The sequence below is a fragment of the Liolophura sinensis genome, chromosome 13, assembly GCF_032854445.1.
Source record: "Liolophura sinensis isolate JHLJ2023 chromosome 13, CUHK_Ljap_v2, whole genome shotgun sequence".
NCBI lineage: Eukaryota > Metazoa > Mollusca > Polyplacophora > Chitonida > Chitonidae > Liolophura > Liolophura sinensis.
The window spans coordinates 23,303,348-23,326,713 of record NC_088307.1 but is presented as its reverse complement, the minus strand read 5'-3'; the positions used below and the strand labels follow the sequence as shown (position 1 = coordinate 23,326,713).

General features: G+C 37.3%; 3 protein-coding genes across 3 annotated transcripts in view; 1 reads left to right on the top strand and 2 right to left on the bottom strand.

Annotated features, from left to right (window-relative positions):
• Positions 1 to 10,915, bottom strand: part of LOC135480608 (spectrin alpha chain-like) — a 64,049-nt gene extending 53,134 nt beyond the window's left edge. Inside the window, 6 exon segments of the mRNA XM_064760488.1 lie at positions 439 to 543; positions 1,484 to 1,567; positions 2,337 to 2,477; positions 2,972 to 3,097; positions 4,339 to 4,605; positions 10,860 to 10,915. Coding sequence (XP_064616558.1) covers positions 439 to 543; positions 1,484 to 1,567; positions 2,337 to 2,477; positions 2,972 to 3,097; positions 4,339 to 4,584 — 702 coding nt within the window. The 5' untranslated portion in view covers positions 4,585 to 4,605; positions 10,860 to 10,915.
• Positions 10,916 to 11,259: 344 nt separating this feature from the next.
• LOC135480996 (uncharacterized) lies at positions 11,260 to 14,721 on the top strand. Its single transcript, XM_064760927.1, is given in 5 exon segments — positions 11,260 to 11,922; positions 13,021 to 13,950; positions 14,126 to 14,494; positions 14,497 to 14,547; positions 14,550 to 14,721. Coding segments are annotated over 5 exon segments (1,530 nt in total). The 5' UTR covers positions 11,260 to 11,813; the 3' UTR covers positions 14,621 to 14,721.
• A 4,317-nt stretch (positions 14,722 to 19,038) lies between these two features.
• LOC135480723 (ubiquitin-related modifier 1-like) lies at positions 19,039 to 23,151 on the bottom strand. Its single transcript, XM_064760638.1, has 5 exons — positions 23,014 to 23,151; positions 21,979 to 22,049; positions 21,410 to 21,491; positions 19,995 to 20,043; positions 19,039 to 19,259 (listed from the first exon to the last, which is right to left on the bottom strand). Exons 1-5 carry the CDS (start codon positions 23,046 to 23,048, stop codon positions 19,191 to 19,193), a joined length of 306 nt encoding a protein of 101 aa, XP_064616708.1. The 5' UTR covers positions 23,049 to 23,151; the 3' UTR covers positions 19,039 to 19,190.
• Positions 23,152 to 23,366: the final 215 nt, after the last annotated feature.

Sequence of the window (23,366 nt, the reverse complement as noted above, 5' to 3'; positions counted from 1 at the left end):
GGCATGATAACCTTTTTTTTGACAAATACAACATTTATGACAGTGGTTGAGTTTAGGTATGGAAACCACCTTCCCTTGTAGAGTACATGACAAATCTTCTGAGTTGAGCAAGCTGTTTTTAAGCACCTTTCTTTCAATATAGTCAAAGCTATGTGCATTACTAAGTTACCAAACTGATTAGCTTTGCATAGGACTTGCCAGCTTCTTACAACTAACAACTTCAAAAATACTTTAGCTCAATTTACACCATATTTCTCTAGTCATGTCACACTACAGAGGCAATGCTTAGGGTGTTCGAAATTCTGACATTCCATAGCTGAAAAACTAAAAAATCAATAATACTAAAATCAGTGAATGATGGAACAGATTGTAAAATGATATGTGCTAATGCCAAAGGTCTTCTTTTTGTGAACTGTCTAGTATTTGCTAAGAGCTCACCTGTTGTCGTTGTTTGATGGTTTGTTCTTCAGGGTGTTCCTCATCAATCAGCTGTTCAGCCAGTGTGTTCACCTCAGCTACTTTATCTTCATGGTTGGCCAGATCCTAGAAATTAAACATTAGTATGATTGACAGACTGATGATACTTGTGATGTCAATACTACATGTACCTCAGTTATTTTTATCTTCATGGTGGGTCAGATTCTAGACACTGGACATTAGCTTTATCAGGGTTATCCACAAATTGATTTTACCTCAGTAGTTAGTCTAAATCTACAGCCTTTTCAACAACTGAAGCCGTTATGCATACAATTATTATGAAAGCAATTTGTTTGTAATTTCTGTTTGTGCACAAAGTATTTCCCTACACCCTATAGTTCTCTCAGAATGTTTCAACATAATGGTCGCAGTGGGGATTGAAACGGTTGAAGAATTAGGGTGACCTTATTTCATTAGCATTATATGGTAAAAAATAAAATTTAGACTAAGGATTGCCTGCATAATGCAGTTCAAGATAATATTCTATTACTCTCTCATCTCAGGATACTCCAATCCACATGAGTTCTATATTATACATGTTCTTATCACAGACATGGGTATTTGTACAAGAAAATCAAAAAAATTAATGGTGAAATAAATCAAACTCAAAATGTGAAAGTGGAAGCTTATGAAAGAAGGATGAACAAAAGAAAAATCAAATGTTGATTTATATGCTTTGTTGTAAACTTAAAACATACAAAATGAAATTAATCATAAATAGGAACTCTCATATTATTTTTAGTTTAATCATCAGCTGACGTTTTGTCACATGATACTAAATAAGATATACAACAGCAATTTGAGCAAATACAACGTGACATAACAAAATAATAACAAAGCATACTGAAACAAAAAAAAACAACAAAAAAACAGCTAAGCATGACATGAAATGATTAACACAAAATTGCCAAATAAAACCAACCAAAAAAATGCAACAAAAATATGTAGATCGGTACTGTATAAAAGTCAAAATCCAGGCATTTTATAAAGAACAAGAAATACAAACCTTTTGGAACTCATCAAATTTCTTTTGCAGGACTTCCACGTGCTCCAAATCCTGTCCGAACTCTTCAGAAGTGACAAAGGCTTCCTAAAACATGAGGGATTAATGCATGCAACTAAAGAGTTTCAACAAGGGAGACAATAGCCAATTCATGGAGGATAGACCTGTGAGCATGGACATGGCTGAAATGAATTGAAGTGAACCAATGAGATTGATGGTTATGACTGCCTAGGCTTCCAAGGTTAATTCCCTGGAATCTGATTGGATACTTGACACATCACACCATGCCTGACCTTACCTTGCTCACCATAAAATAAGGCATGAACAAGCCTTCCTGTAAAGTCAACAGCCATAGGTCATCATTTCAATATGTACAGTACGGATATATTTAATTCTTCCATCACGTCAACACTGAATGTGTAACAAGGGTTGGGAGAAAAAAAAAAAAAGATAAAAACAGGTAAAATTTGTAGCCCTTTAATACTTCTCAATGGAGACATTTTATTATTATAACTTATATGGTGGCTGTCCAGTTCATTGGTGAAGATTATTTATTTATTTATCTGATTGATGTTTTACGCCATACTCAAGAATATTTCTCTTATATGGTAGCAATAAGGTGCGGGGAAATCTGGTTCAACACCCACAACAATCCCCGATTGCTGACCGACCTTTCCATGCCTTGAGAGGAAGCCAGCATGAGCTTGACTCGAACTTGTTGCGACCGCATTGGTGAGAGGCACCAAGGTCATTGCGCTGCACTGGCACTCAGATGCCCCTACTACGGTAGTTACAAGCATGTCAAAACCAGATTCTGGATCAAAAAACTGTCTTTCTGATTACTACCACAACGCACCTTGTCATTGATCCAGAACATGACCTCGTCACATTCGCGTGTGAACTGGACCAGCTTGAGAGCCTGCTGCAGTTTGAGGCCTTTCTCCCTCAGTTTTGACAACAGCAGCTCCCACAGGCGATGCAGCTCTTCTAAACGGGCCTGAAAACAAAGGAAACAGTGAGGAACTGTCAGATGAGTAAACTTTTTGGATTAGCCTTTCATAATGTTGATAGTTCTTGAAGGGCCTGGGAAAATTCAAATTACACGAGATGATGACCACATACAAAGATGAACTGCTAAAATCCACCAATGGCCAAATTATATGCAAACTTATTTTTTAGTGTAAAAAAAATAAAAACAAAACATACTCCTGCTAAATGCTGAAAACGTTCTCCAATAACAATGTAAAATTAAAAATTTGCAAGATTGTAAAAGATTTTACTGACTGATTCTGCTCAAAATATAGAGAGAAATAGAAAAGGGTAAAAACAATTTACCATTCTGGAGGATACATTAAAGACTCTCAATTTGTTGGAAAAGAAAATCAAGACAATTCTCTTCTAGAAAATTTTCTAGCTACATGTATTTTAGAAGAGGAAGAAATGAACGTTTTTCTTTGTCCGTTAATTTTGTACAGAAGAAAGCTGACTGACCTTGATGGTTTCTGAAGCAAAGTGACCTTGCGAGATCATCTCTTGTCCTGTATTGTCCAGACTCTCTATAGCGTTGGCGTGAGCCGCCACTTCTGCCTCAAATGCCTGATGCTTCTGGATCTTAGCCTGGATAGAGCAGAAACAGAGGCTATATAGAGTGCATGGAATGTGAGTACACGTATGATACGAAACAGTGCATACCACGGGAGTTTCCAGCTCAAACTCTTTAAGACAAAGACAGTCCTATTTTATCATGTGACTTGAGACAAATGTTGGGTAACCTTGCTGACAATTATTTACCTATCTCCTGAACATATCAACACCTCTTTCCTTTAGGAACTTATCAAGTTCACCAATGTTCAGCGTCTCAACTTTCTCCATAGCTCGTACACTTTTTCAGATGCTTATGTCCTAGTAAATGTGATCAAAATTAGATGCCTAAGATTTTTCATATGTCGCATGATACTTTTTTTTTTTCATCTTTAACCATTAGAGTTTGAACACGAAGCTACACCTGTAATCTATCCAATTCTGCAGACATACATGTATTAGGTTCCAAGGAACCGTCAGATGTTAATTCCTCATTCTTTTCGCATATGACAGAGCATCTTAAAGTGCAACTTATGCACATTTTTAATTTAATTTTCTAGACAGTTTCATGGCTTGCCAAAAAGTCAATTTTTATCAGTCAACACAAAATACTGTATTCAGAATATGCTTGAATAAACACCTTGCAAACATGCGAAAAGGTTGAGGAATTACATGTACATATGCTTGCTAATAAACTACAACAAATTAGTCTAAAATTATCTTTTTCTTCTTTTGTAACCATCTCAGACATTACAACAAATAAAAACTGTGTATTCTGTCCAAAAATTTGCTGAAACATGGTTCAAGTTTAACAGGTTGCCCTTGGCATGATTAATCTTCCTTTAGTTTCTGGATTTCTTTACATATGAGACTTTACAGCATTATAATTTTAATCGTTTCATAATAATGCTAGTTTCACCCATTTTTCCACTACATACGATGTTCTGTATTCATTCTTTCATCTATTCTAGTCTAGATATCAAGATTAAATTACAATCTGAGCCCTTTTTGCCATTAATCTGATGCTATCAACACAAGAAGTTTACTCCGTGGATCACAGAATAACATGTGTAACCATGTCAACCGACTGTTGTGACAAAGTGGTGTAGGAAGTACATCACATGAGTGATATGTGGACACCAACAATTATTTTGTTTGCATTTCAATTTATATTTTGAAGCTTTATTTGGCTGAGAGAATTCAAAATTAATCTCCTAGATCTAATAAAATATTTAAACAAATTCTGTAACAATTTTCAGACAGATTGTCTCCCTTACTTGTAGGTTTGTAGGATCTCGGAAGCTTTCATCAGAGGCTGTCTGTAGCTTCTCCAGAATCCAGCTCTCCAGTTCGTCAGCATCGCGCTTGAAGTACTGATACCTGCGTGAGTCCTCAAGGCGCTCGCGACGTTCTCTGCACGCTGCCTTGAAGCCACCATAACGTCCGAGGACCTCATCACGTCGTTGTTGAATGTCCTCGGCCGTTTCCAGAATCTTTATCTCTCGGGGCTGTATTTCCGTCATCCTGGTGTTTAATAGTCAGAGCTGAAACCAAAACAAATGAAATTCAAAAGTAATCATAATAAAACATCAATATATTAAAAACAATTTCCTGTCCATCCAGATCATCGTACTTTTGCTCCTTCAGTGTTTTTTTGTACTAATCCATCAGGTAAAATAAGTGTCACAAAACTTTTAACAGCAGAAATGATTTATCTCCGGCTGGCTGAAAAATCATGAACAAAGTGCAATCCAATTTCGACAGATTTATGATAATCAGGTCATCCAAATAGACAGTGACATTCTAACGAATAAAACACAATCAAATATAAAGTAATGAGACCAGTCACTTCTTGGATGAACTCATACCTTGCTGGAGAAAGGAGAAATAGTGGAGAAGTAGGCTGCAGATGAGAAAATACAATGAATAAACCAACACTAGGAGAGCTACTGCCACAACGAAAAGTTCGGGGTATTCCTCGAAAAACGGACATTTGAACATAGCACCAGGGCTTGAATTAAACAGCCTTTTTGCTCAAACTCCGATTCAGTACATCCAAATGTACAAAGAGGCATTCCCTCCGAAGAATAATTCCGCAAACATCTCACGACTATTTAGTGCAGCGTTGGAGTCTTCTTAAAGACACGAAAAGCAAGAGGATAACATTATCTTGCTTCCATTCCGATGTCCAGTCTCTATTTTTGATTCATAAAAGCATCCCTTGAGTCAAGATATTAAGAATATACATGTATATCTGAAATGCTGCGTCAATATCAACCGACAACCAACCGGATACACAAACAGCGTATCATTACAGCTGAACATGTATTGTGTAGCCTGGTTGGAAGCAGATTCCAAAAATACAGAGCTCTAGCCAAAGAATCCGTATAAAAATGCCTGGAGGTGAAACTGACCCCGCTGGCCTCGTCTGTCTAACCCATACAACGCTCTCGATCTATCGATTAATTTGAGTATTCAAGGATCTAGAATTTACCTCTAAAGGTTCCTATTTCAGTCTTTAGGCCAGGGTTGAGGGCAATATAAAGGGAATGAAATGTCTGGTAGAGGACGGAAACTGATCTACATGTTACCACATGCTGAGCTTTCGGTCTGGTTTTCGGACGGCAAACAAAATAATCCCTACTACCATTCCAGGGCTCAGGATTTTACACTGCTGTTCATTCAGTGATTAATATCAAATGAGCTGGCACAGTCATGTGACTAGGGCTACCAAGCCTTTGCCAGCACCAGACTAACATACATTACTGCAGAAATTATATTTAGCCCAATCCATGGGTAGCATGAAAATTACGGTATTCGGGTTAATATTGAGCTACCTTAACTCTAACCCTTGTCACAGTAAAATCTGTGTCGAAAGCTTCAGATTTTTCATTACAGTAAATAAATCATGGCAGAATGGCTTTGTTACAGAGAAAAAAAATACTGTAATTCTTCAACCCCTTCACATGTTTGAAAGGTGTTTATTCAAGCATATTCTGAAGACATGATTCTGTGCAGAATAGCAAAATTACACTTTTTTTTTAAAGCCCTGAAATTGGCCAATCTGACCAATGTAGTTGGTCATAAAAATCCACTCAAAAATGTATATACTGGACTCAAAAGTTGCTCTTTCACATGCAAAAAGGATGAAGAAATGTGGTAGCTCTGCTAAATAACTAGAGGTTTTCAGGTAATGACATCATCATCAACCAATCATCATACATGTAGTACTGTCTGTAAGCATCTGTCTCAGTACCACAACAATCCAACAGCCAGAGCAAGAGGAAATTACCATGGCAACCCCAGCCCCTCTGAGCAAGGTATTGATTGTGCTTTGCCACATGCTAAAATATACCTTGTGGGGAGACTTGGTCATGGTTCATTCTGGAGTCCAGGGGGTAACAGGTGCTGTGTAAATTCCATCCTATTCTACAGAATGGTATTGTCCCATCAGTATTCTATATTTAGCCTGGGTTGAGATGAGGATACTGATTACCTACAGCAACATGGCTAAGCTCCACATAATCTGTATTTCCTAAACACTTCCATGCTGTACTCAAAACCACATGCCCTCAGCTAACAACTGGACAGCATGCTCTAGACACAAAACTATGTATTGAGAAAGTATTTCCATAAATCTGAGATACGCTGTACACTCAGTTCAAATTTGTTGCTCGTTTGACATGGTTCTCTTCATAATGTATCGTAAATGGAACTGGCAAAACATGCATCAGATATTTGATCAAATAGGAACAACTCTGAGAGATTGTTATGTTCAACTTTTTTCATCAGGAGCTTTTTCTCATCAAATTGTCAAAGGTGTTGCTCTTGCTGCAGACTGCAAAATAACAGGCTCTTAGCCAATGAAGCCAACTTTAAATATATGCAGAAAATCAAACCAATAGTCCAACAATAACAACCAACATTTCACTTATACGACAGTGGCCAGCATTATGGTGGGTGGAACATGAGCAGAGCCTGGGTGAAACCCACAAATAGCTGAATATGACAACACTAAAATAGTATATGTGCAAACATATATGTATTATACCGGTATATATATACATACATGTATAGTATGCTAACACTGAATAATTACTTATGCATGGAGAATGCCCTTCCCTACATATCTAACATGTGCACACATTATTACACCTTGTTCATGTACTCTTGGAGGTGAAAAAACAGATCCCATTATTTAAAGCGTACTCCCTAAAAATTACTGCTTTTTCACATTTCACAATGAACTTGTTCAAGATTACATCCAGTGGCTTTACACTTATACTTTGTACTTTCGGTGCATGCTTGTCTCTTCTTAGTAGCCAAATTACAAACTGATTGGAGCTTTAAATTGTTGACCTAAACAAAGTTCCAATCATCTGCAGAATAAATATACTATTACCTTAATGTCAGGTGAACTTCTAAACTACAAATTAATGTTTATATTTTTCTGACATCCAGCCTATACAAGAAAGTAAAATCTGGTAAAGCCGCCATATTTCACGCATGAAAACATTCATTTAGTTCTTAATATACACTGTATGTATATGCAATAACACTCAGTTTTCGAACTATAAGCAAATTCTGACAAACTCATTGGTATGGCAAGATGAAAATACTATAATTCTATACCCTTGTAGCATGTTTGGAAGGTGGTTTACTCAAGCATATTCTGCAGGTATTATTCTGTGTCGACTGATAAAATTATACTTTTTGTGGAGCCCTGGAATTCGCCAATCCAACCAATGCAGTTTTGTCACCTAAATGACATGAAAAATAAGCGTAAATTCCACTGAAAGTTGCTCTTTCCTATGTGCTAAGGAATTAGTGTATGTAAAGGGCATTTGTTTATGTTGTTACCATGCCATCTGCAGGACTCATCTGTAGTGTCAGACTATAATATCCGAGACATTTTTTGCTAATTTCATAGACTATACTTTTCTTGTATTCCAATTACATGTACTGGTCTCTCTTGACATGTAACATTTTAAGACAGCTAATACCTTGCTATCTTTCTGAATGTTATGATAATGAACACCTGGGACTGTCATGGGTGACTAAACACAGCTATGCTAGTGACACTGATAGGTATGTAAAGAATTGAAGATGACTGGTGTAAAGCTGATATTTACACTTTAAGAAAGCTGCACTATTTTTTTTTTTTTTATTGAGAGAGATAACATTATAAAATGTAAACTCCACATTTTTATTTTGTCTAATCTCGATGTTTCAATGATTTTCCTGTTTCCCAAGGAATTTCGATCGCACAGATATATCTTTAACAGGGAAAAAATTGCTCAGATAGTCCACATTTCTCACAAATTAAATGATTTTCAACTTTTATTTTAGTATCCTGCTCCTGCTTCTCCAAAATTTTATTCCATTCGTAAAACAACAATTTAACTTAGTGTGGTCTAACAGATACCAGAGTTTCCTGTCTTCAGGATAGTTCAACTGACCTCAATCCCTAGAAACAGCGAGGAGATTTCAAGGCAAAAGACAGAAATTAACACAGCAACGTTCCAAGGCAAGGTATCAGTACAGCAGAAAACAGCCATTGAGTTATGTGACCATAGTCTGTTATGACATGAGAGAAAATGAAAAGGGACAAAAATTAACAGTATTCTGTTTCAAGCACAGCTTTCCATCCTTCTACCCTCTTTCAAACTTTATAAGAGCTTGGATTAAAGACTCTGATCAGGCTAAACTGTCAGATGTAGTGTAAATGGAGAATTCCCCAGTAAGGCTTGGTCTCAACTAAGCACAGCTTAGTTCCTAAAATCGCACCTTTTTAACAGAAGAGTGAACTAAGGGAAGTAATTCAGTGTAGCTCTATTCATTCAGGTATGCAAATTTCATTTAAAATGAGACTGATTGGTGTTGGAAAACATCTTATTGTCTCAGGGTAGAGAATACACCTTATTGTTTTTTTGGGACAGAATACATCTTATTGTTTTAGGGTAGAGAATACATCATACTGTTCTTGGGCAGAGAATGCATCTTGTTGTTTTAGGGTAGAGAATGCATCATATTGCTTTAGGGCAGAGAATGCATCTTATTGTTTTAGGGTAGAGAATGCATCTTGTTTTCGCGTAGAGAATACATCACACCATTTTAGGGCAGAGAATGCATCTTGTTGTTTTAGGGCAGAGAATGCATCTTTTGTTTTAAGGTAGAGAATGCATCTTCTTGTTTTAGGGTAGAGAATGCATCTTGTTTTAAGGTAGAGAAAGCATTTTCTTGTTTTGGAGTAGAGAATACATCATATTATTTTTGGGGAGAGAATGCATTTTATTATTTTAGGGGATGAAAAGCATCTGATGTACATGTATACTGTTTATGAAAAGAACATAAGTACTTGTAGCATTTCTACATTTCAGAACGTGCCCTTTTGATGTCAAAGGTTGAAAATTTTATGTCGACTTGAGTGAGTTTAGGTGCTGGGAAAGGACCATAATATGAATTGAGCAAAATCTGAAGTTTTCAGTGCATTGGCACGTACAATTTCGAATCCTGACAAATATTTCAAGATATCACCAGTGAATAAACAAAATCTATTTCAATGTTTTGGAAGCTGTTCAATCACTTGCTAGGAGTTTAATGTATCCCGTATGCTGCTAATGCTAAGAGATTTGGAGCTTTCAACAATATTTCAATAACATCATTCAAGATGTGCTATGACAGTCAAAATTCCTTCATTTTATCATACTGCCTCATGAAAAAGCCAGTCTGAATACTTCAATTATAAGGGTTTTCCTTAGATTACCACCCCATTTCAATAAATGTAAAATATGTTTTTTTTTTTGGCACATGCTGTGCATGAGTACCACTAAGTTCATTAACATATTACTTTTTTAAGTTGCTCGCAAAACTGTATTATATAGAGCTTTATTACAGAGCTTTCATGTTAAATTTGATGGACTGACCACAGCCCAAAACTAGCAATGCCACCCTGTTCATAGCTACAGATTATACAGCTTGTCCCTGGTGTTATTTGGGTCTTTCCTAGTTGAGTTGTTATTTGTACATTTTCTATGACCTTTTCTATGACAGGTTGTTATTCCTAACTATTACACTGTATAGAGCTAGTGGAATGTGACCTCCTGGCTGTTTAGCGTTCAGCACCGAATCCAGGTCATACTGAACTAGAATGACAATAGCCTTAGTATTATATGAGTCATTCTACAGGGCCGGCTGCCTTCATCGATTTGAATGTGCATACCAGTGCTGTATGTGAGTGCAAACCATTGCTGAATAAAATGCATGCTGAAAGTAATAATACCAGTAAACATAACAAAAGAAAAGAAAATAAGCCATTCAAAAAACAAGGTAATCGAATATATTATCACTCGTACTTTGCATTTTGCAGGTCTATTATTAATATAAAAAAAAAGTACGAACCACTATCCGTCGGAATGACCCAGCCCAAATAATTTATCATCTGACAAAATCAAACTGAAAGCACCAAGGTCAAATTTTATTCGACACCATAAAAATAGCCAATACATATATAGAGTGTATGACAATATATCTTTTGAAAACTAAGTAAAATTGAGTTTACTTAGGATCCCCTTTCACTCAGAGCCGGTCGACACACCTTTTATCCTGTTCACAGGTTTAGCATCGCGTCCGGTTTATCCATTGACCGCATTTTTCAACAAGCACCGGTTAACTTCACCTGGCAAATCAGGGAGTACTAAGCATGCACTGCCAACAAATGTTGGACAAATTAAAAGTTTCAAAATCATATGTGTGGAGAATATACTCGATTTACCATAACAAAGTTTACAAGACTTACCTTACACGTAAAATAATCAAGCGGCAGTTCGTGAGGATTTTACCCCGATTTTCAAGATGGAGGCTATTGGCTCTTCCGTTTACGAGATTACTCATGACATATTCGATATCATATCCAAAATATAGTCTTACCCTAGAGTGCCAAAAAATAATCCAAGATTTCTTTTAGATATAAAAATAAAAAAATATCGAGGGATAGGTATCATATTTTTTACAACAACTAAATTGTTCAGATACAAGGGATTAAAATATAACACACACATAGGAAACGAGGTGAATAGAACAGCTTAATCACGTGACCAAATTTTTTTAACCACGTGTCTAGGAATACCCCCTCTGTGATGACGTCACAGGAAGCCACAAGCAGACATGAATGGGCTTGTTAAGCGGGGATACCCGTTCTCTCCGTGTTTTTACGATGAGTTTAGACATGAATTTATCGATTATGTCGGTTATATTTAAGCCACCTTGTCTTCTGTGGCTCCGGCAATACGCAGCTGATACGCCAGTTGAGTATTTTTACGCAATGAATCTCAGTTTCCTAGCAAAATCCGCCAATGTTAACGCTGCAAAAATAGGTGTCAATTTCCTCACCGTCACCATCGTCATTTTTTGTCATCTCGTACTGTCATATTCTTTCCTCAAGTTTAGAATTCGAGATTTGGATAGCTCATTCATACGTGGTATTAACAGTGTCTTTGGAGATATTGAAGAAAACTGAGTTTTTGAGTGAATGAAGACCTATGATTCTCTGTGCAGCACTTCACTGATTGACAAAGCAATTTTGGTCACTGATTGAGAAAATTGCATTTAATAACCATTATCATCAACATGGCAGATTTAGGGAACAAAATAGCTACATATGTTTTCATGGACCTGGAAACAACTGGCTTGTATAGCATTGGAGAAACTCCCAGGATTGTGGAAATGAGTTTCGTTGCAGTGTGTAGAAAGCATGCAGAGGGAAATAACACTGCAGATAGCCCTAGAGTGTTGGACAAACTGGTTCTGTGTGTTAACCCTGGAGGGAAAACCCATGACGTGTGGAGCTTCATTCATGACTGGTGAGTATCAGAGTTTAAATTAGGTTGTACTTCAAGCAGTAGTGGCTGATGCCTAATTGACCACATTCTCAGAAAGAAATAACTATAACAAAATAATGAAATGCTCAAGAGTCATTTTTTCTTTCTTTACCTTGGTATCACTGAGATTGACATTGAGACTTAATTTCAATTTAAATAATTTTATAAAAATGAAGTTGATCTTAATAAATATTAAAATGAATAAATGGTGTATTATCTAATTCTCACCAGGCTGTTCTGTAAAAAATCTCATTAATCTAATTTAAGTTTTGTTAATTAGATTTGAGTTCACAGGTGTAAATTTATTGATTCAAGTGAAACAGAACTAATTGAAAAACACAGAGCTCTACATGGGGTAACCCTTTTGATCATACAAGCTGTGTACACGGTTGTGTTGATTCTATTGTCCACCCCATGAGCTGTACTCATTAAAATTTTGCATTCATTCTTCAGTTGTTAAGACTATGAGCTGTACTCATTAAAACTTTGCATTCATTTTTCATTTGTTAAGACTGTGTATAATATGCAGAGTTGGGTATTAATGGCAATGTGGGTTTTTTAGATTTATGCCATTATGTCAGCATAGTGATGTCTCTTTTGTTCTGTTATCACCAGCTTACAGCACCAGGGCTAAATACAGCCTGGAGTACCATAATTTTGACTGAAAATGTGCAAGTGTTGGAATGTATAAAAAATGAGAGTAAACAGACAACTTACTATCAAGGAATTTATAACTACTATTATTATTAAACTAGAAACATGTTTAATTGGGATTATGGTTTTGAGCACTTATATGTAGTCCGGTAGTAAAATTAAAATGTTGACACATATATAGCCTAATTAACAGTTATGGAAATCATCCAAATACTATTGTCTAGCATTTTTTCTGCAAAATAGGGTTGAAATACTGCTGAGGTGCATGTAGCTTAAAGCCGTGGTAGTCTTTCATTCTGTTTATGATCATAATTCATTTGAATAATGTTTTCAAATTATGTAGGATGTTTATACTGTTGGAGGATATTGAAATTCTACCAAACCGTACTAAACCGAGTGCTTAATACATTATTATTGTTTTCTCAGGTCTTTACAATGATATCTTGGAAGACTTGCCAGTGTTTGATGAAAATGCTGTGAAGATGTTGAGTTTGTTCCTATCAAGACTGCCACAGCCAGTATGTTTGTTGGCTCACAATGGAGATAAATTTGATTTCCCCATGCTGAAGATGGAACTGGAGCGTTTGGCACTAAGTCTGCCTGCAGATGTCCTTTGTGCTGACACCCTGGAGGCGCTGAGAGCTATTGACCCCACAAGGGAGACAACTCAGGGACATGACTTAAATGGAGCCATGGCTGGGTGTAGACTGCTTTCCACACCAACATTGTCAAACCAAAGGCCGACATATTTTTCCAGTGAAATTACGCCGGTGAAGTCTGATAATGACGCCACAGGACCCTTTGCACACCCACCTCCTGCTCCCAGAAAGAAGCGAAGTCGCCCCGAAAATGGACGACACCTAGGAAATATGAGGTTTGCAAAAAGACGGTTATTGCAAGACGAATCTTGTGGCCTGAACAGAGGTGTGTTTTCGTTAGACACCTGCGCAGCATCTCCGCCCCCTTCACCACAGGGGCAGTCCAGACCGCTAGCGCGCCGCAGGCTCGCTTTCACTGATGGATCAGGAGAATCAAGTCATTCAAATGGTAGTGTATCAGTGCCTGTGGAATTTAGGCATGATTTAGAGAAGGGAGACAACTCTAATGAATTATTACCATTTCCTGATGATTTTTCCGACAGTGACAGTGAAGTGAGTGTGGAGGAACAATCAGTAGATGATGTTAGCCATAATTCAAATGACCACTCAAACACATCCAATCAAGTGGCAGATTTAACAACAGTTTCTAATAACTACTCGCTTCCTGATGAGGATTTAATATCGGCAGTTGACCAGCTACTGGACCAAACACCCAGAAATCAGTCATCAGGTGCTAACAACTGCTCTGTTATTGTCTGTAGGGCACAGACTCTCTAGAAGCTCAGAACCAAGGACAATCCAGATACAAATTCATCAGCAACTCAGAATCAGGATGGACACAAAACTACAAACACATCAGCAACTCAAAATCTGATGAAGACAAAGCTACAAACTCATCAGTAACTCAGTATGAGGATGGACAGAAACTACAAATTCATCAACAACTCACAATCAGGAAGGACAGGAACTTACCAACTCATCAGCAACTCACAGTCATGTCCAACAAGCACAGGGCAGGTCATCTGAAAACAACAGTGCCGAAAATCTCACTTTCAATGAAGCCTCAGATATTTATTCTGGTCAGGTGACGCCAAGAAAATGGGACCAATCAGAAGTCAAGGCAGTTACTGCTACGACAAAAGATGTGAAAAACTACACCAATCAAATGACAGCTATGCACCGCGACAATCATTCAGATTGTAATCAGCCAACAACCAGTGTTCCAAGCACGTCTACATCGAACAATCGTAAGTCTTTCAAATTGACGGAGATATACAAAAGAATTTTTGGTCATTCACCAAAGTTTCCCATGCTGCAGAAGATGACTGCATAACATTGGTGAAAATATTCAGACGTGTGCGGAAGAGTTTGGAAAATGGTTGGATGAACATGCTCTTCCTTTCTCCAATGTTAAGAAAATGTATTAACTATTTTAATATAAAACTTCATTTCCTATTTTGGATAATGGGCTTCAATAATATTATATGCAATAATGTTATATTTATGAATAACAATAATTTTAAAGGCATGAACTATTTATTTGTATATACTACTTATTACAATGTTATATAAATGATAATTTTTACATTCAGCTGTGATTATCACCATTGTACAGTACACATGTGTATACGATATTTACACATAAGAACATGCTTGTGATACTATCAGTAGATTATATTTATACACACATACAATTGTATATTGAACATGTGTATTTATTAGAGAGATCAAGTGGATGAATTCTGGTAGTGCCTTTTACAAACTTGTGCAATATGGCCTTGTTGTGTTGTAGTGCTTTCTGTTGGTTAGATGTTCATTTTTGCATTCATAACATTCTTTTTTTGAAATACATACATTTCTTTTTTTTAACTACTTCTCTGTGTTTTTTTTGACATACACATTTTGTTTTTACATTTGGCATAGTGTGTATTAGATGAACAGTAAAGTCAGTACCTGTGGATCTAGGTTGTTCAGTTCTTTATGAGCATAAGGGAATGTGAACAAGGGGAACAATAGATTCTATACCTGAGAGGCTACATGTATAAATCTGGTTTGTTCAGTTTTATTTGTGAGCGCAAGGGAATGTGAACAGCAGGAACAATAGATTCTATACCTGAGAGACTACATGTATACATTCAGTTTGTTCAGTTTTCTTTGTGAGCACACAGGAATGTGAACAATCGGAACAATAGATTCTATACCTGAGAGACTACATGTATACATTCAGTTTGTTCAGTTTTAACGTGAGCGAGTGAGTGAGTGCTTGGGGTTTAACGTCGTACTCAACAATTTTTCAGTCATATGACGACGAAGGAATCAGTAGGGCGAGCACACAGGAATGTGAACAATCGGAACAATAGATTTTATACCTGAAAGACTACATGTATAGATTTAGTTTGTTCAGTTTTCTTTGTGAGCACACAGGAATGTGAACAATCGGAACAATAGATTCTATACCTGAGAGACTACATGTATACATTTAGTTTGTTCAGTTTTCTTTGTGAGCACACAGGAATGTGAACAATCGGAACAATAGATTCTATACCTGAGAGACTACATGTATACATTTAGTTTGTTCAGTTTTCTTTGTGAGCACACAGGAATGTGAACAATCGGAACAATAGATTCTATACCTGAGAGGCTGTTAAACCTAATTGTTCAGTCCATTTTTTTTTCTGTGTGAACGCAATGAAATGTGCATGGAGAAGTTGAAGGGAAGTAATTCATCACCTACAATAAAATATTTGATATTTCTTATATCATTTAAATGTATGTTTTCAGAATATATTTTATATAACAATACTGACATTTGTTGGCATGATTTTTTTGATTGGCCGAAGTAAATAAATGCATTGAAATGGTTGTTTTTGTTATTAGCACAGTGCTGCATGGCTGACAGTATCAATTTGTAATACATACTTTTATCCATAAATGGAAAATAATATGCAAAGTGAAACATTGTTGAAATCAACATTTTGTGCAGTGGACATTTATTATTTTATACATTATTATATCAATAATAATTCAATTGAATAAATGATTGTAGTAATAAAGTTAAATATCTTGTTTCCAAATTGGTGTAACTCGACCACCTTAGGATTTTACAGGTTGGATTCAGCTGGTTTTGTGTATACATGTATTTATGTATGTATATTTATTATATGTTAACTATCATACGTCTGCCAGCAACCTGCGGATGGTCATGGGTTTCCCCTGGGCTCTGCCCGGTTTCCTCTCACCATAATGCTGGCCACCGTCGTATAAGTGAAATATTCTTGAGTACGGCGTAAAACACCAATGAAATAAATAACTAACTATCATATGTATTACTGTTAGTATATAAGGTGGGTGATATGACATGTATACAATTCTACATCAAATGATAACTTTACCTCAACCTTTTTTGGGGCAGTGAAAAAGTCAGAAGAGAATCAAACACAGATCTGTTAATGTTAAAATGATGAATTTATACAATAAACCAATCTACTTTTATCACAGCAAGTTGTGTTTGTTTTTTCTTGATACATTCATGTGCATTTTGTATGCAGTTACTGCCTTGAATAAAAGTGTAGGAATGTCTGTGAGTTGCGTGTCTGTTTTCCCCAGCCAAAAAGTGAATAATTCTGTGGTACAGTGTTACTAATAAACTGAATAAACCAACCAATGATGTGCTGCCACTAAAAACAAAACAATAAGAGAGATACAGATAATTTGTGCCATAACGGACAGTACTACCACTTCGACAGTACTAATCAGAAATGTAACCCTAGACTGACTGAAAAGCGCAGTTGAACCACTAGAAGCGGGATAAAAACCTCCTCGGTCACTTGTCATCCGCATCAAGAGTCAAGCCTGTGCCAAACTTCCAAAATGAGGGTTTGAATAAATGAATAAATAAGGCTTAATGTTGTGACAGCAATATTTCAGCCACGTTGTGATAAAATGTCCTTTGTCCACAAGTGCTACAGGATGTAAATCCCAAGACAAGGTGCCACCAAGCACACCACCAGCAGAATTAATTAGCTCTGCCAAGGAGGTTTTCTATCATTTGGTTTTCATTTGTCTAGCTGTCAGCAACACCACTGAAAAAATTCCTCCTAGCCTGGAATGAAATCCATTACATTTTGGCAGCGATCTGAATCCAGAATTTTAAAAAAAGCTTTTAGTTTCTAACAGTGCCTAACAGAATTAACACAAAAAGTGGTTTTGTACATCTAGCCGAGAAAGATGTACTCTTGGATCTAGGCTCTTGGAGTGCGTTTTTTTTCTTTTTATTTGTTTGGCATTTGATTCTTTACTCAGGAATTTTTCACTTGGGACTCCCCATATATGGGTAGAGGAAACCACAGTGCCTGGGGTAAATGGCCAAATACCTGACAAACCTGTGAGTTGAATGCCACAGCTGAACCATAAAGAACTGGCAGCATTCAGCTGTAGCCATTGCTATATTCCAAGCTTTAAACTATATCTTTTATTAATTTTTTGGACTGGTGTTTTATGCCGTACTCAAGAATATTTCACTCATACTACGGTAGCCAACATTATGGTGGGAGGAAATCGGGCACAGCCCAGGGGAAACCCATGACCAACCGCAGGTTGCTGCCAGGCCTTCCCACGTATGGCCAACTATATCTTTTGTAACTGACAGATATATGTGTGCAGACATTTATATGATTGTTGTTTCAGGCCCTACTCAAGATTCTTTCACTGTATAATAGACACCAGTTTTATGAATGGAGGAAACTGGAGTGCTTGGAGCAAACCACTGACCTTTGGCAAGTCAATGATGAACTTTCCCCACATGTAGAAATTGGTGAAAGACATCATGTACTTGATAATTCATAAATCCATATACATGTATTGTGATGGACTTTCACATCTCCATCACGGCCGTCATTTATTATAGAATCTGTGGATACATGTATTTATAACACTCCTGAAGTGATACAGACAGTAAGTAATTTACTACAACACCTCCTCCCATACAAAAATAGAAATCTCAGAGCAATGATAACAGACGCCTGAAAATAAAATTTTACCCCAAGGAAAAAAATTGACCTCGGGTAAATATTTACTTATTTGATTGGTCTTTTCTGCTGTACCGGTACACAACAATATTTTGTTTACACGGCGACCAGCATTACTGTAGGAGGAAACTGAGCAAAGCCCTGGGAAAACCCACAACCATTAGCAGGTTGCTGGAAGACCTTACCACGCATGAGTGGAGAGTAAGACAAGCATGAACTGGACTTGAACTCACAGTGACAATGTTGGTGAGAGGCTCGGGAGTCATTGTCCTGGGCTAGTAGGCTAACCCCTCTGTCATGGAGGCTCTCGACCCCAGCCAATATAAAGGTTGATCACTGTTAATAATGTAGCCCCTCAAAACACCAGGCCAGCTATGATCTTCAATGATAGGCTGTGTTAGAATTCCATGCATAGTTGTCGTTATCTTACACTTTGTTCCTCGTTAAAAGTGGATTTCACAAAAAGGGACACAATCCTGCAAGCCTGGAAATAATTTTCAAGCAGGAGATAATTACAAATCTTCCAGCCATTCACATTATTAAAAAATTTACTTTGTTAATTACACGGCAGAATAGTCCTTGACCAAACAGCCTGTCTTTGTCCTGCTGCATTTTTGCAGACCGAATGACAAACGTATGAACAGGCTGACTTTTGTAAAGCATATTGCAGTACAGTATGACAAAAATTTCATTTCTTGCAGCTAAACATAAAAATCATGTCTCAAATTTGGCCTGCGCCAATTTGGCCAGAATTGGAAATCCTCAGCTGGGATACCCACACAAAAAAAAATGTTATTATTTCACTAGCTGTCCTTGAAGTACCAGCCTCACGGAAGAATTTATAGCTGAAAGCTTGTTTTACACCCACAAAGTTTTGTTTCTCAATGAGCTTCTTTACGGTCAGTTCCTCAAGCAGTTAATTGCCCAGGAAGGTTTCGTCGCCACATTCATCAAAACCTCTGTGATCTTATCATCCTCCGTGAAGTGTGGAAATGAACATCACTTTGTCATTAGGCGTTAATGTGTAGTCCAACTGACCCTGAAACAGATGTGAAGACAAGGTCAAAAAAATGAAGACAAGGTCAAAAAAATGAAGACAAGGTCAAAAAAATGAAGACAAGGTCAAAAACATGATCACTATGAATTTGCGAGAAGTCAACAATGTCCTGAACTAAGGCCCTTAATTAAGTAAAAGCCCCCAGAACGGATGTAAAAAATCGGACAGACAGTGCTTTAAGCTAAACAAATGACTATGATGAGGTACTGGCTATGAAACTTAAAAATACCTGAAAAGGTACTATAAAACAAAAAGTATGGTTTTAAAGAAAATGAACAAAGATTTGGCAAAAAAATATTCATTTCTTAGGCATATTTTCAAATTCTTAATAACCCTTCAATTTTATGCGTATTTTCTGTCAGTGGTCAGAAATATTCAGAAATAACATCAGTGAATAACATACTGGGAACGAGAGACCAGCACACCCAATTTGGGTTCTCACCCTAACAAAGTTGTTTTGATAGTTATTATCGTTGATGTCACCAGTCTAATGACTTCTGGGGCTTTATGAATACAACAGTTTCGAGCCATTTTTACCTTCCAATAAGAAACCTGAGAAGCTGAGACAGATTCATTCCATTAAAAAAGTAAAACCAAGCATTTCACATATCCTTTAATCACAAGGATGCAAACTGTTTTCAAACTGGAAATATTTGTGTATAAAAAAGAAAGCAAATAAAGCATAATGATAAATGGAATTGTGTGGAAAAGTCTTACCAGAAGTTCCCAGTCTGCATCGTTTATCAAAACCAGAATCCCTGGCCGTCTTCAAACATGAAACACAAATAATACATGGCCTTTATTAAATCAGCTCACTGGCCCGGATAGCACAGTTGACAGAGCGTTCGCTTCAGGAGTGGTAGATCCAGGGTCAATCCTGGGTCGAGTCACGCGTAAGACTTTAAAAGAGCATTGGCATTCAGCATTAAGGGGATAGTGCAACAACTGGTTGACCCGTATCAGTATAATGGCTTGGGTGGGGCGGCTTACTTTTCTTTGGTAAGTCATCTCAGTGAAGCAGCACTAGATAAAAGAGTGGTGGAAATTCGTCCTGAAAAAAGGAGGTACATTACATACACCCTAAGCATTCCCTCGTCGTCATATGACTAAAAAATTGTTGAGCAGGATGTTAAATCTCAAGCACTCACTCACTCACTTAAATCAGCTCAGGCTGAACAAAACATAATAGACAAGATTAATTAGCTGGTGAAAATATCAAGTGAAGTTAGTGCAATTCTTCAACTATTTTGCATCTTTGCAAGGTGTTTATTCAAGCATGTTCTGCGGGGATTACTCTGTGGAGTCAAGAAATTGGCCAACTTAACCAATGTAGTTTTGTCTCCAAAATTAAACTTGCAGAACAATTCCAGGAAATTCTATGGTGATTCACTGTATTCTAGCAACATGTTCTTAATTCTCAGCATTGTTCAAAAACAAACTGCCCAAGCTCACAAAGACTGCCTAAAGATCTGCTACAGACAAAAATGACAGCAATGAATACTGATTTTCTTGCTGTTTTAATACCATACACAAAAAACAGGTTTCCATGTGGAGGAAACCAGGCAGAACCAGCAGAAGGTTATTGCCCACCACAACAGAATCAACAAGAGTTGTATTTAGAACCCATGACCTCCTTAGTCTAGGCCATTACTTTGCTCAGCAATGGAGGATTCCTGGTAATGAATCTTTAAGACTATAGCTTCACATCCCTAATGACTTGCGGCAAAACTTGACATTGTCTGGCAATTTCATGACATCAAACTAACAGCTAGCATATGTTGAAGTCTCATGTTGGTACTATTTATTTCTATAACTGATGTGTGTTTGGCATAAAGAACGATGCTCAAGTTTATGGTTGGGGGAAACTGAAAAGTCTTCTGAAAATTAGCAACTGCCTTTTGCCAGGCAAACTGCAGATCTGACTTAGGATGTATTACCAGAGATTTTAGGCAAAAAAATCCATATTTGCGCAGATCGCTTTTTTGTCAAAAATCTGCGAACTAATGAGGGCTGGATTCGAGCCTACAACCTCATTGGTCAGGGCAAACTGGCCAGAGCGAGAGCAATAGTTTAGCTGAAGCCAGTGCGGGCCATTTACAGGCCTGGTTATAGATGAAGTAGGCATTACTTACATAGTATTCCCTTGCAAAAATAATTCTGGCCTCTCTTTCAACATATTTTCTTTGATCCATGGCAATAACTTTTTCATGGTCCCTGAAACAGACATTTAAATCAATTAAGCCTCACTGATAATAGCCTTATTCCTCGAGGTTTTTTGCATACGAAATAGCAACTTTAAGTGTAATCTATGCACATTTTTAATTTGATTAAAATACATCGGCTGGACTGGTCAGTTTCAGAGCTTCACAAAAAGTATAACTTTAAGATCAACAGCCTTGATATCCTACACAGGCTTGCATGCTGTGCTAGCGCGCTAACCAACTAAGCCAAGGTAGCCCTAACTGACAGATAAAATAGAGCTTTAAAAAAAATATGCATGTTCTTGCTATACAAGCTCTACATGTTTGACACACACTTGTCAAACAAAATTAGAATAACCAGAGCCTCCCAAGCACCCATCTGGTTAAAGGACAAAAGTAACATATGGTGTCCAGCGATACATGGTGTATGGCGATATGGTGTCCAGTGATATAAAACTTTAATTTCATGTACATCTGGCAAACTTCCCAATCATACTCACATCCACCTGCATCGCCTGGGAGACTCACATCATGTTTCTTAATATTTCCAAAGAGTAGTTCTGCACCACCACTATAAAGAAAATGAAAATGAAAGTCATTACATTACAATCAATAGATCGCTTTGGTGGCCCAATGGTTACAGTGTCAGTCTCCAGGCAGGAGACCCAGGATCAAACCTAGTCGGGTCATACCAAAGACTTTAAAAATGGTACTTGTTGCTGCTTCGTTTGGTGCTCAGCACTGTGAGGTTAGAGCAAGGAAACATGACTGGTTGGCCCACTGTCAGTATAATGTGACTGGGTGAGGTGTGGATGTCTGGTGTCTCCGGCATGATACTTCAGTGGTGGCAGCACTTTGGCAGCATCGACTCGCCCTGCCGCAAGAAGACACAGAAGTTCACGTACCTAATGACTCCTTGTCCTGATATGACTACTTCTAAGTATATTTATTTACTTATGTGATTGGTGTTTTACGCTGCACTCAAGAATATTTCACTTATATGACAGCGACCAGCATTATGGTGGGAGGAAACAGGGCAGAGCCCGGGGAAATTCCACGACCATTCACAAGTTGTTGGCAGAGCTTCCCACATACTGCATTTCTAAGTATAAGGTTAAAACCTATGCATACATACAATCAATAAGTCAATGGGGGAGAGTATAAATGCAATAAGAGGTCCAACACGTATATTTGATAACTGATAGGTGCAGGTACAGCATTGGCTAAAAAGAGAGACTTTTTATTTAAAAAAAAACGCTACCCAATGCCGTTGGCGTTTAGTCAGAGTACACTGACTGCTGATGGAGGAATATTTGGATACGCCATATTCATGGCTGTCGAGCAGCAAACATATTCAGAAGTCATTAAAACAACATAAAATATTGTACCAGTACTGTCATTCTCAATATCAGGCTTACAGAGGGTCCAGTTATCGAAATTACCTGTATGCTACTATCTTGTTTAAAGTAAATTTACAAGTATATACTACTACATTTCAGATATAAAAGCTGCAATGAAACTCATTCAAATGATACCTGAATTCCAGAGTGATCGGTAGATCGGCCATCATTCAAACTTCTTTTCCCTCTGTGTGTCGCACCTGTTGTTGTTGTTCTTGTAGCACGAATGTCAATATATCATTGAGTTATCCCCCTTCGTCCGCCCAAAGGATCACAGCTGAGCAGGTTTGCTTGAACATCTGGTCGTGAGATCGAGGCCCGAAGCAAACCAGTATTTACCGATTTTTTTTTTTTTTTTTTGCTGTTAGACACCATATCTGATCAAATTGCAACACTAAAATGCTTAAAGCGTCTAAATAACAAACAGCACAAAACTGAAGACAAATAACCATATGCTATATCCAAGGAACATTCTTCTTGATATTGGA